The sequence below is a fragment of the Pygocentrus nattereri genome, chromosome 26 (assembly GCF_015220715.1).
Source record: "Pygocentrus nattereri isolate fPygNat1 chromosome 26, fPygNat1.pri, whole genome shotgun sequence".
In the NCBI taxonomy this organism is placed as follows: Eukaryota; Metazoa; Chordata; class Actinopteri; order Characiformes; family Serrasalmidae; genus Pygocentrus; species Pygocentrus nattereri.
The window spans coordinates 9,648,091-9,666,946 of NC_051236.1; the positions used below are offsets into that span (position 1 = coordinate 9,648,091).

The 18,856-nt window shown below is 44.7% G+C and overlaps 2 protein-coding genes across 2 annotated transcripts; both read left to right on the forward strand.

Annotated features, from left to right (window-relative positions):
* The first annotated feature begins 3,458 nt into the window (after positions 1–3,458).
* Positions 3,459–5,531, forward strand: LOC119262530 (probable N-acetyltransferase CML1). Its single transcript, XM_037535142.1, has 2 exons — positions 3,459–3,828; positions 4,590–5,531. Coding segments are annotated over exons 1-2 (696 nt in total). The 5' UTR covers positions 3,459–3,827; the 3' UTR covers positions 5,285–5,531.
* A 5,906-nt stretch (positions 5,532–11,437) lies between these two features.
* LOC119262490 (probable N-acetyltransferase CML1) lies at positions 11,438–17,990 on the forward strand. Its single transcript, XM_037534754.1, has 4 exons — positions 11,438–11,462; positions 11,768–11,929; positions 16,329–16,420; positions 17,431–17,990. The coding sequence occupies exons 1-4, from the start codon at positions 11,438–11,440 to the stop codon at positions 17,986–17,988; spliced, it is 837 nt and encodes a 278-aa protein (XP_037390651.1). The 3' UTR covers positions 17,989–17,990.
* Positions 17,991–18,856: the final 866 nt, after the last annotated feature.

Below are 18,856 nucleotides of genomic sequence, written 5' to 3' on the forward strand. Positions count from 1 at the left end.
CATAGTTAGTTTAGTTTATAAGCCCAGGCTTTAGCAGGAAATAGTTGTGAGGTATTGTATCTGTTTTGCAATCTATTGATTTTTTTTCGACTTTGCCTTTTGCTCTGCCCTCAGGATTTGTTTGCCATTACTTCTGACCACTGATTTTTGACCCTTTGCCTGTATCTTTGACCACGCCATTGCCTTTCCCTTTTTGGACTTGATGCACTGTCTGATGTATGTTCATTTGTATTTTCTATGTCTTTTGGAACTGAAACCTGCCTGTTTTGTGACAACGACTTTGCACAGTGATTCTCTCAGTAAAGCCTCTTCTTTGTTTCATATGTGCAAGTGTCTGAATCCGCTTGTCATGTTTCAGAATACCAATAATGCAGATGGTATTTCTGTACAGGTATAGGTTTAAATTTGTTTTATCAAGTGTTTGTTGTTTGAACAAATTTTTATAGATATCATCACTGTTGCATATGGATGGTTTAAATGAAGGTACACCTTCATACAGACTGGAAAACACTAACATAATTTTCTTTCAATTACTGCTCTGATTGATCCATCCATCCTCAACTGCTTATCCGAGTCCGGGTCATGGGGACAGCAGCCTTAGCAAAGAGGCCCAGGCCTCCCTCTCCCCCGCCACCTCCTCCAGCTCTTCCGGAAGGATAGAGTTCCCAAGACAGTCGAGAGATATAATCCCTCCAACGTGTCCTGGGTTTTCCCCGGGGGGGTCTCCTCCCCGTCAGACATGTCTGGAACACCTCCCTCGGGAGGCATCCAGAGGCCATCCTTACCAGATGCCCGAACCACTTCAACTGGCTTCTCTCAACATGGAGGAGCAGCAGCTCTACTCCAAGCCTCTCCCGAATCGCTGATCTTCTCACCCTCTTCTCACCTCTAAGGGAGAGCCCGGCGACCCTGCGGAGAAAGCTCATTTTGGCCGCTTGTATCTGCGATCTCGTTCTTTCAGTCACTACCCAAAGCTCGTGACCATAGGTGAGAGTCGGAATGTAGATTGACCAGTAAATTGACAGCTTCGCCTTCTGGCTCAGCTCTCAGCATTACTGCAGACGCCGCACCAATCCGCCTGTCAACCTCTTGCTCCATCCTTCCTTCACTCGTGAACAAAATCCCAAGATATTTAAACTCCGCCACTTGGGGCACGCATTCACTCCCGACCTGGACAGAGCATTCCACCTTTTTCTCACTGAGGACCATGGTCTCAGATTTAGAGGTGCTGATTTTCATCCTAGCCACTTCACACTCGGCTGCAAACTGGTCCAGAGAGAGCTGGAGGTCCTGGCCTGATGACGCCAACAGGACCACATCGTCCGAAAAAGCAGACGTGAAATCCTGAGGCCGCCATAGTGGACACCCTCTGCCACTTGGCTGTTCTGAGAAATTCTGTCCATAAAAGTTATGAACAGAATTGGTGACAATGAACAGCCCTGGCGGAGTCCAACCCTGACTGGAAACCAGTCCGACTTACTGCTGGCTATATGAACCAAGCTCCTGCTCCGTTTGTACAGGGACTGATTGGCCCGTAACAATGAGCCCCAACCCCGTACTCCCGGAGCACTCCCCACAGGATCCCCCGAGGGACACGATTGAATGCCTTCTCCAAACCCACAAAACACATGTAGACTGGTTGGGCGAATTCCCACGCACCCTCCAGGATCCTGGTGAGGATAAAAAGCTGGTCCAGTGTTCCACAACCTAAGCGAAACCCGCATTGTTCCTCTTGTAGCTGAGATTCAACTATCAGTTGGATTCTCTCCTCCAGTACCCCTGCATAGATTTTTCTGTTTATTTATTTTTTGGCAGTCTCTCTCAGGTAATAAGACCTCAGGGTAGAGACACACCAGCTGTAGCAACAGCCAAAACAGCATCACTAGGGCCCCCACGCAGAATCCTCCAGGCAGGGGTTGGACATTGTCCACCCATGGGCAGAGGAGCACCACCTCCAGGTAATCTAAACCTTCCATCTACTTGCAACACAAACTGCTTACTTTAGAGGGGAACACTGTACCAAGTACTAAAACCGGCCATCAGTTTGCAGAGCAAAGTAGCTGTGCAGATTCTGTAGTCATGATGAAGACGTGTACAAACTGAGGCTGATGATGAGGCATTTCTGAAGCATCACAAACACTGAGACAGGAGCAGTTTAGGACTGTTGTGAAATATTTGAGAAACATCTTAAACTGGTGACTTCAGGTGGCATTGAGGAAAGGCCAAGTCCTTTATGAGTATAATGATAGTTTTATATTCATATTCCAGCTTTAACCGCTTGCATCTACTACCATAAGAGCTATGAGCAGATCAAAGAGAAGTCGACGTTGACCATTGAGGAGATGGAGAGCTTTGGCCAAGGGCGGTACATGCACATGAGGACATCAGCAGCACATCTACAGTTTACCCACCAGTATCACCTGAGTGAAAGTGAGAGAGGGACAGAGACAGAGTGAGAGAGAAAATGTGTGATGAGGATTATTGGAGGCAGGAGAAATAAATGAGATCATTGTTCCTACAGTTCCTGCTGCCTTAGTTAGCAATTTATGCACCAGTGGGGCACGTAGAGCTTCATTACATCATATGCACAAATCTTCTTTTGTGGTAGTTTTCCAAAAAGAACAGTAGGCAGAGACATGAAAGGTGAAGTCATTCTTTAATATTGGACAGTAAACAGACCAAGTAACAAAAAAAACAGACCATTGCCTAGGCATCTAGACAAAGACTCATGATGCTCTGAAGACACTAATAAGTAATTATTGTCAAATGAGTGTTAGTAAATGATCATATGATGCATCTTAAAGGGGAATTCCACAGATTATTTGGCAGAGCTTTGTAACTGATGCTTTAGGACTTTTCCGAAGTCATTCAGAGTGGTTTGGTGTGAAATGTGGTGGTGATAGGACTCTAAAAGCTACATCACAGGAAAGTGTTGTATGAAGTGATAATGAATATGCTGCCTAATACCAGAGACTTCATACTACGATAGTTTTGAGAGAAGGTTTTTTGTATAAAATGTCTTTTTAAATTTAGGTTCATGCAGGGAACACAGTGCCCAAATATACACAAATATTCCATTTTCTGAGTTACCACTATTTTGCGATTATCAACATTGTATATAAAAATTAGGATGACACGTGGAGGTTCACTGTTTTTCCTGGATAGCAAATAAAAAAAATTCAATATGGTGATAGAAGACAAAAACAAAAGTCAACATATAGGAAAAAAAAACATTTTAACATAAAACAATATTTTTAAAAGGTTTTAACTTTTTCATGTTTACTCTTTCTATCATTATATGAATTCCCACTGCAAACGGAGAACGACCCTAAAATTTGACAGCACTTTTCTGTGCTGTGTTTCGGAGGAGCTTGTGCTGGATCATTTATTTCACTTTGACGTTCTGGTAATTGTGTATAGAACGCTGCTGGGTTTGGCCTGTAGGCGGCGGTATCGGGTATGAGCGCAGACGAGCTGAGCTGGAGGGGAACAGAGAAGCGAGAGAAGCTGCAGCTCTGCAGGTTCTGAACACACAGGTCAGTTCTGAGACTGATGAGAGTGAACGGACGAAGCGCTTTGGTGTGGGTTACATTTACTAACTGAGATGGAGGGAGTTTATAGGTTTACAGGTGGTTTATCACTGAAACAAAGGGAGGAAAGCAGTCTGGTGTAAAAGCTGCGTTTTGGTTCTTTTGGCACCTTTTGCACTATGAGCTGCTGAAGTTCCGCTGGTGACTTGGTGGTATTTCAACTTTAACAAGGACGCGCCAGAGCTGCTGGAAAAGACTGACCACGCTGACCACGAGGAAGACAGCAAAGCGTAAAAAAGTAAGTTTAATAGGTTTAACCTTTTAACTTTAAAAGGTTAATGCTTCTTAGGCCAACTGTGTGACTTTGTCAGATCCTCCAAATCACGCATACATGTTCATAATGTTCACATCATAACTGTACAGTAAGTTTCAACAGCACTGCTCTACTGTTTTACTGGCTTTCTAAGTGAAAATAAGTCAACACATCTACAAATCTTAGTGCACAATTTCTGGTTTTGTGGAACTTAATTGTTAGTTTTATTTTTTATTTACTTCCCAATATAACATTAAGTATAAAATACGCCACAACGTGCTGTAAAATTTGCAGAAGTGTGTTCTCTGTATAAGCTGGGACAGGCTGCAGCACCCCCCTCGAACTCCGCGCCTAATTTAACTGTCAAACTGCAGGCAGGTTAATCAGGTATTAACCTTTAAACTAACTTTCCAGTAACTACTAAATGCTACTACTAATATATTATGTGGCTTTGAGAGTAAACATATGAAGTATGAACAGAGGGCCCTGTGTTTTTTTTTCTGCATTAAATGTTAGAAAATGGAAAGTAATAATTCCCTATACGTCCATACGTACATAAAGTAACATTTCTTGATGTTACATTAAAAGTTACTGACGGTTTGATTTTGTAGTGACTTTATTAATGATCCAATGCATTTTAAGTACATGTTGATCTTCAGTGTGCCCCCCCCCCCTCTCTCGCTCTCGCTCTCTCTCTCTCTCTCTCTCTCTCTCTCTCTCTCTCTCTCTCTCTCTCTGTGTTCCAGTGTATATAGTGATTAGGAAATTCCAGCCCTCAGACCATGAGGCTGTGAGAGCTTTGTTTCGAGATGGAATGCAGGAGCACATCATCCCGTCCTTCACTCACGCCATTACTCAGCCACTCCACATCACTGTGACCCTGTGCTTTTTCACTGTGGGCTATATACTGGGTGGAGGATCAGTTGTCCTGGCCCTGCTGGCTGGAGGTTTGTGGATAGGTCTGCTGTACTACTGCTGCTATGAGCACTATGCTGGTTATGCCCGATCAAAGCTGAACACAGACATGCGGGACATTGCAGGCTTCTACCTCAGCAGGCCAGATAACTACTTCTGGGTCGCTGAGGCTAAAATCAACAGCCGACCTCAGATCATGGGTATAGTGGCTGTGGAGGGCAAAGAACTTCCAGACAGCGGGCAAAAGTATGGAGAACTTTTCCGAATGAGTGTATCGTCCACATCTCGCCGCACTGGCCTCGGCTGGCGACTCGGTCAGACGGTCATAAACTTTTGTAAAGAGCGAGGGTTCTCGAAGATTGTGCTTCAGACTACTTCTAAACAGTCAGCAGCTGTGGCTCTTTACTATAAGATGGGCTTTAAACCTGTGCGAACTCATAAGCAGGCTCCTTGGTGGGGCCTCCGGCTGGTTGGAGTTTCAATTCTGAGGATGGAGAAAATCCTACAGGCATTTGATGGGATGTAGATGATCTCTTGACTCAAAGTCCTTTGCATAATTAAAAGGTTCTTTGCATGTGAAAGGGTTCTTCAGATTTATGGAGAATGTGCAGAAGATAGATGTATAGAAACGTTTTGAAAAGTGTTCTGTATAGCACCAAAAGAGTTCTTCTATTGGTACAGTGACAAGCTTGTAATGATAACAGAACCCTTTTTTGCTCTTATATAGCACCCTTTTCAAAAGGTGCTGTAATGCTAGAACCATATTCAACACATTATCCATCAATCTGAAGAACTCTTTACTGAAGCAAAGAACCTTTTAATCATTCAAATGGTCCTTTGTTCATGGTTCTTTATAGAACCATTTCTTTACTAAACAACCCTTGAAGAACCATCTTTTTTAAGTGTATACCTTTTGAAGTCTTGCTTGCTCTTGAATTAATTAAGTTTTAACCTTGAATTCCTTGTGTAATATATTGGCATAAATCAAAACAATTTAATTGTTATATTGTATTATATTATTTTATAGCTACAGAAAGCTTTTAGCTGAGGTCAGTGGTAATGAAGAAGATACCAAACGCTCACTGCCATGTTCTATTGTGGAAATACAGTCACAGTTTCAGGCCTTTATATTAAAAGACAAATAACAAACAAACAAAACAGATGACCTCCAACTTATTGCCTTAATGCTGTTTAATGATACTTTCCAATGCAAGCAGTTACCACTTGGTGATTTCACATCTTTTGAATATTTAGGTGCGATTTTAAAAGGGGCACAAAGAATATTACTAGTAACTGTCTACAGACCTCCAATGTACAATGCTAATTTTACTGATGACTTCACAGATATGTTATCTTTTATTTCTACTGAATTTGATCATTTTGTTATTGTTGGTGATTTTAACATTCATATTGATAATCCCAAGGATAATTACGCCAAAGAACTCTATGATGTACTTGAATCTTTTGAACTTTCTCAGCATGTGACTGGAAGCACACATTGCCATGGTCACACTTTGGATGTGGTTATCTCAAAGGGTCTTAACATTTCAGCCTCTATTAAGGATGTTGCATTGTCTGATCACTACTGTGTATTTTTTTAAATGTGGACTTCAATCCACAGCAGTGCCAGGCAAGTTAGATTTAAGAAAAGACAGATAAATGCCAACCATTTGGTTCTGTTGATACTCTGCTGGAAAGTTTCAACTCAAAAACTGCCAGTGTTTTGGATCAGATTGCACCAGTTAGAGTTAAAACCATGCAATGCAAGCAGAAAGCTCCATGGAGAAATGATCCTGCAGTTCAGCACCAAAAGAGAGAATGCAGAAAGGCTGAGCGCAGATGGCGTAAAACCAACCTTCACATACATAAAGAGATTTTCAAAGATAGGCTGCGTAATTACAATAGAATAATGTGCAAAGCTAGACAATCCTTCTTCTCTAGCATTATTAACAATAACGTTAACAATAGCAAAGTGCTTTTCACTATGGTTGACAGACTAACAAACCCACCTACATATATGGCCCCTGAGCTAGTTTCAACTGAGAAATGTAATGAGTTTGCAAAATTTTTTAATACCAGAATCCACACCATCAGACAAGCTATCTGTACGCCTACATCTACCAACGAGACGTTTTTCTCTCCAAAACCACGCAAAAGCATGTTCAACATGTCCCAGTTTAGTGTTATTAATGAAGAAGGTTTAATTGATACAGTGAGTCATCTCAAATCATCCACTTGCAGTCTTGATACATTACCAACCAAGTTTTTTAAGAATGTCTTTTCCTCAATATTAGTGAACATTCTTCAAATAGTAAATTCCTCACTCATGTCAGGTGTATTTCCGAGTGCATTAAAAACTGCAGTTGTGAAGCCTCTCTTGAAAAAGAAAACTCTAGATACAAGCCTGTTAAATAATTATAGACTAATTTCTAATCTACCATTCATTGGAAAAATAATAGAAAAAATTGTCTTCGAGCAAATTATGCACTTTCTGTCCACAAATAGCTGTCTAGACAAATTTCAGTCAGGCTTCCGACCTAATCATAGTACTGAGACTGCACTAATTAAGGTTATCAATGACATTCGCCTAAATACAGACTCAGGAAACATGTCTGTTCTACTACTGCTCGATCTCAGCGCTGCCTTTGACACCATTGACCACAAAATTCTCATAGATAGACTTGAGAACTGGGTTGGACTCTCAGGAACTGTCCTAAAATGGTTCAGTTCATACCTTCAAGGAAGGAACCTCTTTGTGGAAATGGAAGGTAATGTTTCTGAGACTGTGCCAGTGACCTGTGGTGTACCCCAGGGTCCAATTCTTGGGCCACTCTTATTTAATTTCTATATGATTCCTCTAGGTGAAATCATGCATACTTATGGGATATCTTACCACAGCTATGCAGATGACACTCAGATCTACATGGCTCTCTGCCCAGACTATGGTCCCCTAAACTCACTGTGCAAATGCCTTGAGCACATAAACAAATGGATGAAACACAACTTTCTGCAGTTGAATAAAGATAAAACAGATTATTTTATTTGGGAATAGCAATGAAAGACACAGACTAGCTGCCCATCTAGATTCGAGAGGCCTAAAATCTAAAGAACTGGTACGGAACCTTGGTGTACAAATGGACTCTGATCTCACTTTTAACAGTCATGTCAAAGCTGTCACCAAATCAGCTTTCTATCACCTCAAAAACGTCAACAAAATCAGAGATTTTCTGGCTAAAGCAGACCTGGAGAAACTCATCCACGCCTTTGTTTCTAGTAGGATTGATTACTGTAATGGGCTCCTAACTGGACTCCCAAAAAAGACAATCAAACAGCTTCAGCTGATTCAAAACGCAGCTGCCAGAGTTCTCACTAGGAGTAAAAGAAGGGAGCACATCACTCCTATCCTTAAATCCCTACACTGGATACCAGTATGTTACATGATAGACTTTAGGTTTAAAGTCTTTAAAATTAGGACATTTCTGTACATTTTACCACTGAAAAACTCGGATTGTCCTTCACAGAACTGGAATTGCGCAAGCATGTTTTAAGAGTGAATTCTACCAGTTTTTCAAATATTCTGCACAATGTAATGGTTTAGATGTAAACAAAGTCATTGAGAGTCGTTTGGTGTGAAATGCTCCACTGTAGAGAAACTTACTGAGTCAGAATTGTTTGCAGTGGTGGTGATAGGAACCAGACGTCTGATGAGTTAAATGCCCCTGAAAGCTCCTTCACAGCACGTTTATTACACTTAATAATTATAAGTAGGCTGCCAGAAGCCTGAAATATTGTTTTATAATAATTTTGCCCCAAAATGTTCACGGTAGACATGTACTTACAGGGTGTTGTGAGACACAGTAGCCCCCCTTCAACACTAGATTTAAAATCTCAGAAGACACATGTAGGTTCACTCTTTGTGGTTTTGCACGGTAAATAAAATGGCTGTATTTGCATATCCCTGGTTTCTATCACCACCGCTGTAAATAAATCAGATTATGTTCCTCTACAGTGAAGACCTTCATGCCAAACCACTGTTTGTTTACATCTCAGTGTAAAGGGGGGGGTGCATTGAAACCTGTTGTTCCAAAGATGAACTCCTTAATCTAAGGCAAATAAAATTGCCCATACAAGCACTTCTTATGAAACTATGTGGCTTTTGTGGTAATTCAATCATAAGAAAGGTAGTTTAATTGTTAGTTTTGAAACTACAGTAGTAGGCATTATGGCCTCCAGACATTATTCTTCACAAGCAAGGAATTCTTTGGTTTCACACTGTCATGTATGTCTGTATGTTACCCCATGGGGTCTGGAAAACCCTGAAGAACCACATTTCATTCCAATTTATACAGGTTATATTGAGGAATGACAATGAAGACTGCTTGACTTGACCACATGTATATTGTGTCCCCACAAAAGAATGATTACGCTACTTAGAAAGAATAAATATATTTAGGCTCCCTGGGGCTTTAAGACAAATACTTCACTGTCACGTATCCACCAAGTTCCACGTTGGATCTCAGACTCCTCTGGGAGATAATGTGACTTCCGGGCTTCCTGTAAGCGACAACACTAAGACGGAATCAATCTCCCAAGATCCTCCCAAGGATCTCCCAAGATCCTCCCAAGATCCTCTGAAAGATGACTCTTCACCTGACTCAGCGCTCTTGTCAGCACTCTAGATCTCTGGAATTACTGATGTGAGGCACCTGTGTTACTTGTTATATGACATAGTTAGTTTAGTTTATAAGCCCAGGCTTTAGCAGGAAATAGTTGTGAGGTATTGTATCTGTTTTGCAATCTATTGATTTTTTTTCGACTTTGCCTTTTGCTCTGCCCTCAGGATTTGTTTGCCATTACTTCTGACCACTGATTTTTGACCCTTTGCCTGTATCTTTGACCACGCCATTGCCGTTCCCTTTTTGGACTTGATGCACTGTCTGATGTATGTTCATTTGTATTTTCTATGCCTTTTGGAACTGAACCCTGCCCTTTTTTTGACAACGACTTTGCACAGTGATTCTCTCAGTAAAGCCTCTTCTTTGTTTCATATGTGCAAGTGTCTGAATCCGCTTGTCATGTTTCAGAATACCAATAATGCAGATGGTATTTCTGTACAGGTATAGGTTTAAATTTGTTTTATCAAGTGTTTGTTGTTTGAACAAATGTTTATAGATATCATCACTGTTGCATATGGATGGTTTAAATGAAGGTACACCTTCATACAGACTGGAAAACACTAACATAATTTTCTTTCAATTACTGCTCTGATTGATCCATCCATCCTCAACTGCTTATCCGAGTCCGGGTCACGGGGACAGCAGCCTTAGCAAAGAGGCCCAGGCCTCCCTCTCCCCCGCCACCTCCTCCAGCTCTTCCGGAAGGATACTAAGGCGTTCCCAAGACAGTCGAGAGATATAATCCCTCCAACGTGTCCTGGGTTTTCCCCGGGGGGGTCTCCTCCCCGTCAGACATGTCTGGAACACCTCCCTAGGGAGGCGTCCAGAGGCCATCCTTACCAGATGCCCGAACCACTTCAACTGGCTTCTCTCAACATGGAGGAGCAGCAGCTCTACTCCGAGCCTCTCCCGAATCGCTGATCTTCTCACCCTCTTCTCACCCGAGAGCCCGGCGACCCTGCGGAGAAAGCTCATTTTGGCCGCTTGTATCTGCGATCTCGTTCTTTCAGTCACTACCCAAAGCTCGTGACCATATGTGAGAGTCGGAACGTAGATTGACCAGTAAATTGACAGCTTCGCCTTCTGGCTCAGCTCTCTCTTCACTGGGACCGGTATAGGATGCGCATTACTGCAGACGCCGCACCAATCCGCCTGTCAACCTCTTGCTCCATTCTTCCTCACTCGTGAACAAAATTCCAAGATATTTAAACTCCGCCACTTGGGGCAAGGATTCACTCCCGACCTGGACAGAGCATTCCACCTTTTTCTCACTGAGGACCATGGTCTCAGATTTAGAGGTGCTGATTTTCATCCCAGCCGCTTCACACTCGGCTGCAAACTGGTCCAGAGAGAGCTGGAGGTCCTGGCCTGATGACGCCAACAGGACCACATCATCCGCAAAAAGCAGACGTGAAATCCTGAGGCCGCCATACTGGACACCCTCTGCCACTTGGCTGTTCTGAGAAATTCTGTCCATAAAATTTATGAACAGAATTGGTGACAATGAACAGCCCTGGCGGAGTCCAACCCTGACTGGAAACCAATCCGACTTACTGCTGGCTATATGAACCAAGCTCCTGCTCCGTTTGTACAGGGACTGATTGGCCTGTAACAATGAGCCCCAACCCCGTTCTCCCGGAGCACTCCCCACAGGATCCCCCGAGGGACACGATTGAATGCCTTCTCCAAACCCACAAAATACATGTAGACTGGCTGGGCGAACTCCCACGCACCCTCCAGGATCCTGGTGAGGATAAAAGGCTGGTCCAGTGTTCCACAACCTGAGCGAAACCCGCATTGTTCCTCTTGTAGCTGAGATTCAACTATCAGTTGGATTCTCTCCTCCTGTACCCCTGCATAGATTTTTCTGTTTATTTATTTTTTGGCAGTCTCTCTCAGGTAATAAGACCTCAGGGTAGAGACACACCAGCTGTAGCAACAGCCAAAACAGCACCCCCCCCCCACGCAGAATCCTCCAGGCAGGGGTTGGACATTGTCCACCCATGGGCAGAGGAGCACCACCTCCAGGTAATCTAAACCTTCCATCTACTTGCAAAACAAACTGCTTAGTTTAGAGGGGAACACTGTACCAATTACTAAAACCGGCCATCAGTTTGCAGAGCAAAGTAGCTGTGCAGATTCGGTAGTCATGATGAAGACGTGTACAAACTGAGGCTGATGATGAGGCATTTCTGAAGCATCACAAACACTGAGACAGGAGCAGGACTGTTGTGAAATATTTGAGAAACATCTTAAACTGGTGACTTCAGGTGGCACTGAGGAAAGGCCAAGTCCTTTATGAGTATAATGATAGTTTTATATTCATATTCCAGCTTTAACCGCTTGCATCTACTACCATAAGAGCTATGAGCAGATCAAAGAGAAGTCGACGTTGACCATTGAGGAGATGGAGAGCTTTGGCCAAGGGCGGTACATGCACATGAGGACATCAGCAGCACATCTACAGTTTACCCACCAGTATCACCTGAGAGAAAGTGAGAGAGAGACAGAGACAGAGTGAGAGAGAGAGAAAATGTGTGATGAGGATTATTGGAGGCAGGAGAAATAAATGAGATCATTGGTCCTACAGTTCCTTCTGCCTTAGTTAGCAATTTATGCACCAGTGGGGCACGTAGAGCTTCATTACATCATATGCACAAATCTTCTTTTGTGGTAGTTTTCCAAAAAGAACAGTAGGCAGAGACATGAAAGGTGAAGTTATTCTTTAATATTGGACAGTAAACAGACCAAGTAACAAAAAAAACAGACCATTGCCTAGGCATCTAGACAAAGACTCATGATGCTCTGAAGACACTAATAAGTAATTATTGTCAAATGAGTGTTAGTAAATGATCATATGATGCATCTTAAAGGGGAATTCCACAGATTATTTGGCAGAGCTTTGTAACTGATGCTTTAGGACTTTTCCGAAGTCATTCAGAGTGGTTTGGTGTGAAATGTGGTGGTGATAGGACTCTAAAAGCTACATCACAGGAAAGTGTTATATGAAGTGATAATGAATATGCTGCCTAATACCAGAGACTTCATACTACGATAGTTTTGAGAGAAGGTTTTTTGTATAAAATGTCTTTTTAAATGTAGGTTCATGCAGGGAACACAGTGCCCAAATATACACAAATATTCCATTTTCTGAGTTACCACTATTTTGCGATTATCAACATTGTATATAAAAATTAGGATGACAAGTGGAGGTTCACTGTTTTTCCTGGATAGCAAATAAAAAAAATTCAATATGGTGATAGAAGACAAAAACAAAAGTCAACATATAGGAAAAAAAAAAAACATTTTAACATAAAACAATATTTTTTAAAAGGTTTTAACTTTCCTCTCCATGGATCACCACCTTATCGTGGTGGAGAGGTTTGTGTGCTTGAAGGACCCTAGGAGCTATGTTGTCTGGAGCAAAAGCTCCTGGTAGGGTCTCCCATGGCAAACTGGTCCTAGGTGACAGGCCAGACAAAGTGTGATCCATAACCACCCCTATGAGGACAACAAAGCAGGACTCGTGTACCCTGCCCGGATCAGGGTTACCGGGGCCCCACCCTGGAGCCAGGCCTGGGGGAGGGGCTCGCCAGCGAGCGTCTGGTGGCCGGGCATTCACTCATGGTGCCCGGCCGGGCCCAGCCCGAAGGAGCTACATGAGTCCCCCCTCCCATCGACCCACCACCGATGGGAGGGGCAGTAGTAGGGGTGCGGTGCATTGTGGATCGGGCAGTGTCCGAAGGTGTGGGCCTTGGCGTTCTGATCCTCGGTTGCTGAAACTGGCTTTTGGAACTTGGAACGTTACCTCACTGGCGGGGAAGGAGCCTGAGTTGGTGCGCGAGGTCGAGAGATACCGGCTAGATATAGTCGGGCTCACCTCAACACACAGCTTGGGCTCTGGGTCCAATCTCCTTGAGAGGGGCTGGACTTTTTTCTTTTCTGGAGTTGCCCATGGTGAGAGGCGGCGGGCAGGTGTGGGCTTTCTCATAGCCCCTCGACTCGGCGCCTGTATGTTGGGGTTTTCCCCGGTGGACGAGAGGGTAGCTTCCCTACGCCTTCGGGTTGGGGAACGGGTCCTGACTGTTGTCTGTGCTTATGCACCGAACAGCAGTTCAGAATACCCAGCCTTCATAGAGTCCTTGGAAGGGGTGCTTGAAAGTGCTCCTCCTGGAGACTCGATTGTCCTACTGGGGGACTTCAACGCTCACGTGGGCAATGACAGTAAGACCTGGAGGGGTGTGATTGGGAGGAATGGCCTCTCTGATCTGAACCCGAGTGGTGTTCAGTTTTTGGACTTCTGTGCAAACCACAGTTTGTCCATCACGAACACCATGTTTGAACCCAAGGATGTCCATAAGTGCACATGGCACCAGGACACCCTAGGCCGCAGTTCAATGATTGACTTTGTAGTCGTGTCAGCGGACTTGCGGCCATGTGTATTGGACACTCGGGTAAAGAGAGGAGCTGAGCTGTCAACTGATCACCACCTGGTAGTGAGTTGGATCAGGTGGTGGGGGAAGATGCCAGTCAGACCAGGCAAACCCAAACGTACAGTGAGGGTTTGCTGGGAACGTCTGGCAGAAGAACCTGTCAGATTGATCTTCAACTCACACCTCCGTCAGAACTTTGACCAGATATCGGGGGAGGTGGGGGACATTGACTCAGAATGGGCCATGTTCCGCTCCTCCATTGTTGAAGCGGCTGACTGTAGCTGTGGTCGCAAGGTAGTTGGTGCCTGTCGGGGCGGTAATCCTCGAACCCGGTGGTGGACACCCCAGGTGAGAGATGCCGTCAAGCTGAAGGAGTCCTACCGGACATGGTTGGCCTGTAGGACACCAGAGGCAGCTGGCAGGTATCGACAGGCCAAGCGATCTGCGGCTTCAGTCGTTGCCAAGGCAAAAACCCGGGTGTGGGAAGAGTTCGGTGAGGCCTTGGAAAGTGACTTTAAGTCGGCTCCGAAAAGATTCTGGCAAACCGTCAGGCGACTCAGAAGGGGAAAGCAGTGTGCCACTAGCACTGTATATAGTGGAGATGGTGTGCTGCTGACTTCGACTGAAGACGTCATTGGGCGGTGGAAGGAATACTTTGAGGACCTTCTCAATCCCACCGACACGTTCTCCAGTGAGGAGGCAGAGTCTGGGGACACGGGAATAGGCTTGTCCATTACTGAGGCCGAAGTCGCTAAGGTAGTTAAAAAGCTCCTTGGCGGCAGGGCTGCAGGGGTGGATGAGATCCGTCCCGAGTTCCTCAAGGCTCTGGATGTTGTGGGGCTGTCTTGGCTGACACGCCTTTTCAACATTGCGTGGACATCGGGGGTGGTGCCACTTGATTGGCAGACTGGGGTGGTGGTGCCTCTTTTTAAAAAGGGGGACCGGAGGGTGTGTTCCAACTACAGGGGAATCACACTCCTCAGCCTCCCTGGTAAGGTCTATGCAAGGGTACTGGAGAAGAGAGTCCGGCTTATAGTCGAACCTCGGATTCAGGAGGAGCAGTGCGGGTTCCGCCCTGGTCGTGGAACACTGGACCAACTCTTTACCCTCTCCAGGATTCTCGAGGGTTCATGGGAGTTTGCCCAACCAGTCCACATGTGCTTTGTGGATTTGGAGAAGGCATTCGACTGTGTTCCTCCGGGGTATTCTGTGGGAGGTGCTTCGGGAGTACGGGGTACATGGCTCTTTGCTACGAGCCATTCAGGCCCTGTACAAACAAAGCAGGAGCTTGGTTCGCATGACCGGCAGTAAGTCAGACTTTTTCCCAGTGAGAGTTGGACTCCGTCAGGGCTGCCCTTTGTCACCGATTCTATTCATAATTTTTATGGATAGAATTTCTAGGCGCAGTCAGGGGATGGAGGGTGTCCGGTTTGGTGACCTCAGGGTCACATCGCTGCTGTTCGCAGATGATGTGGTCCTATTGGGGACATCAGGCCGTGAACTTCAGCTTTCACTGGATCGGTTTGCAGCCGAGTGTGAAGCGGCCGGGATGAGGATCAGTACCTCCAAATCCGAGGCCATGGTTCTCACGCGGGAAAGGGTGGAGAGCCCTCTCTGGGTCAGGGATGAGCTCTTTCCTCAAGTGGAGGAGTTTAAGTATCTCGGGGTCTTGTTCACGAGTGATGGTACAAGGGAGCGGGAGATTGACAGGCGGATTGGTGCTGGGTCAGCAGTGATGCGGGCTCTTTACCGGTCTGTTGTGGTAAAGAAAGAGCTGAGCCATAAGGCAAGGCTCTCGATTTACTGGTCGATCTATGTTCCCACCTTCACCTATGGTCATGAGCTTTGGGTAATGACCGAAAGAACGAGATCGCGAATACAAGCGGCTGAAATGAGTTTCCTCCGCAGGGTGGCTGGACTCTCCCTTAGAGATAGGGTGAGAAGTTCGGTCATCCGAGAGGGACTCGGAGTAGAGCCGCTGCTTCTTCACGTCGAGAGGAGCCAGTTGAGGTGGTTTGGGCATCTTGTTAGGATGCCTCCTGGACGCCTCCCTTGGGAGGTGTCACAGGCAAGTCCACCGGGGAGGAGACCCCGGGGAAGACCCAGGACACGCTGGCGTGACTATATCGCCCAGCTGGCCTGGGAGCGCCTCGGAATCCCTCCCAGGGAGCTAGTGGAAGTGGCTGGGGAAAGGGAGGTCTGGGCTTCATTGCTCAGGATGCTGCCCCCGCGACCCGAACCACGGAGAAGCGGAAGATGATGGATGGATGGATGGATGGTTTTAACTTTTTCATGTTTACTCTTTCTATCATTATATGAATTCCCACTGCAAACGGAGAACGACCCTAAAATTTGACAGCACTTTTCTGTGCTGTGTTTCGGAGGAGCTTGTGCTGGATCATTTATTTCACTTTGACGTTCTGGTAATTGTGTATAGAACGCTGCTGGGTTTGGCCTGTAGGCGGCGGTATCGGGTATGAGCGCAGACGAGCTGAGCTGGAGGGGAACAGAGAAGCGAGAGAAGCTGCAGCTCTGCAGGTTCTGAACACACAGGTCAGTTCTGAGACTGATGAGAGTGAACGGACGAAGCGCTTTGGTGTGGGTTACATTTACTAACTGAGATGGAGGGAGTTTATAGGTTTACAGGTGGTTTATCACTGAAACAAAGGGAGGAAAGCAGTCTGGTGTAAAAGCTGCGTTTTGGTTCTTTGGCACCTTTTGCACTATGAGCTGCTGAAGTTCCGCTGGTGACTTGGTGGTACTTCAACTTTAACAAGGACGCGCCAGAGCTGCTGGAGAAGACTGACCACGCTGATCACGAGGAAGACAGCAAAGCGTAAAAAAGTAAGTTTAATACTCAAACACGCTGGACTGTTGTCAGAGGGTTATGGTGGAGATGCTAGACTGATTCCCTCTATAAGAAATGTGCTAAAGACCATCTTTTACAGTTTCAGTATCATTTTAATGGTGAAATTACTGAATGAAAAATTCTCTTTACGTTAAATAAAACAAGAAAAGTAAAAGAAACCATTAGTGTTATAAATGAATTATGAATGAAATATTATATTAATGATGATAAGCTATAACTTATTCTTGAAAAAAATTACCTAATGCTCCAGTCATTTTTTGTTTAATAATAATGTTTTCAGTTACAGGTCCTTAAAATCGTTCCAACTTCCCCTCCCATACGGAGGCCCTGTTGATCATGTTCAGCATGTTGAGATCATGCAGTCAAACGGGCTTAGGTGGTTTCTTTAATATGGAAATCAGACCTTATGCTTCTTAGGCCAACTGTGTGACTTTGTCATATCCTCCAAGTCACGCATACATGTTCATAATGTTCACATCATAACTGTACAGTAAGTTTCAACAGCGCTGCTCTACTGTTTTACTGGTTTCTAAGTGAAAATAAGTCAACACATCTACAAATCTTAGTGCACAATTTCTGGTTTTGTGGAACTTAATTGTTAGTTTTATTTTGTATTTACTGCCCAATATAACATTAAGTATAAAATACGCCACAACGTGCTGTAAAATTTGCAGAAGTGTGTTCTCTGTATAAGCTGGGACAGGCTCCAGCACCCCTACTGGGTGGAGGATCAGTTGTCCTGGCCCTTCTGGCTGGAGGTTTGTGGATAGGTCTGCTGTACTACTGCTGCTATGAGTACTATGCTGGTTATGTCCGATTAAAGCTGAACACAGACATGCGGGACATTGCAGGCTTCTACCTCAGCAGGCCAGATAACTGCTTCTGGGTCGCTGAGGCTAAAATCAACAGCCGACCTCAGATCATAGGTATAGTGGCTGTGGAGGGCAAAGAACTTCCAGACAGCGGGCAAAAGTATGGAGAACTTTTCCGAATGAGTGTATCGTCCACATCTCGCCGCACTGGCCTCGGCTGGCGACTCGGTCAGACGGTCATAAACTTTTGTAAAGAGCGAGGGTTCTCGAAGATTGTGCTTCAGACTACTTCTAAACAGTCAGCAGCTGTGGCTCTTTACTATAAGATGGGCTTTAAACCTGTGCGAACTCATAAGCAGGCTCCTTGGTGGGGCCTCCGGCTGGTTGGAGTTTCAATTCTGAGGATGGAGAAAATCCTACAGGCATTTGATGGGATGTAGATGATCTCTTGACGCAAAGTCCTTTGCATGATTAAAAGGTTCTTTGCATGTGAAAGGGTTCTTCAGATTGATGGAGAATGTGCAGAAGATAGATGTGTAGAACCTTTTTGAAAAGTGTTCTGTATAGCACCAAAAAGGGTTCTTCTATTGTTACAGTGACAAGCTTGTAATGATAACAGAAAGGTTGGACAATGCATAACTCGTGTGAAATTATGTGCGTATGTGTGTGTTAATCTGTTGAGATAATTTTCTCTGTAATTATCAGTTCTTTTATTTATGTTTCCTTTTTCATGTCCCTGTAATCCTGACAAACATTTTTCTTATTAAATTTTACAGTCCATTTTACTTTTTCAGTGTGTGGTTTTCTCTTTTTTCAGTTTTGGGGGGATACTGCATCACAGAAATTATGATTGATATGAATATGGGTTATGTGTCATGATTGGCTCCTCCCAGTCCTGTCCATGTGCTTTTGTTTTGGTCTGGTCCATGTGTTTTTGTTTTGCTTCTTTCCCGGTCCTGCCCCCTTGTTTCCAGACCCTGCCCTTGATTGTTTTCACCTGTTACCCTCTTGTTAACCATCTGTGTCTCGTTACCTGTCGCTGTATTTTAGCCCTGTGTTTTCCCAAGTCTCTCGCTGGTCTTTGTTTGTATTGAATGCTGTGCGTGTTTGGCTGCTGCTGGCCGGTGTTTTGTTTTTCTTGTGGTTGTATTTCTTTCCTATTTGCAGGACTTTTGGCAGTTACTCTCCAGTATCGATGGACCCTTTCTATTCTCTCTCTGTTTTCTACTCGCAAGCTGAATCCTTCTTTGTGATAATGCCTATGACACACCTGCTTCTTACCTGCATGAGCCCTCTTCCTCTTCCACC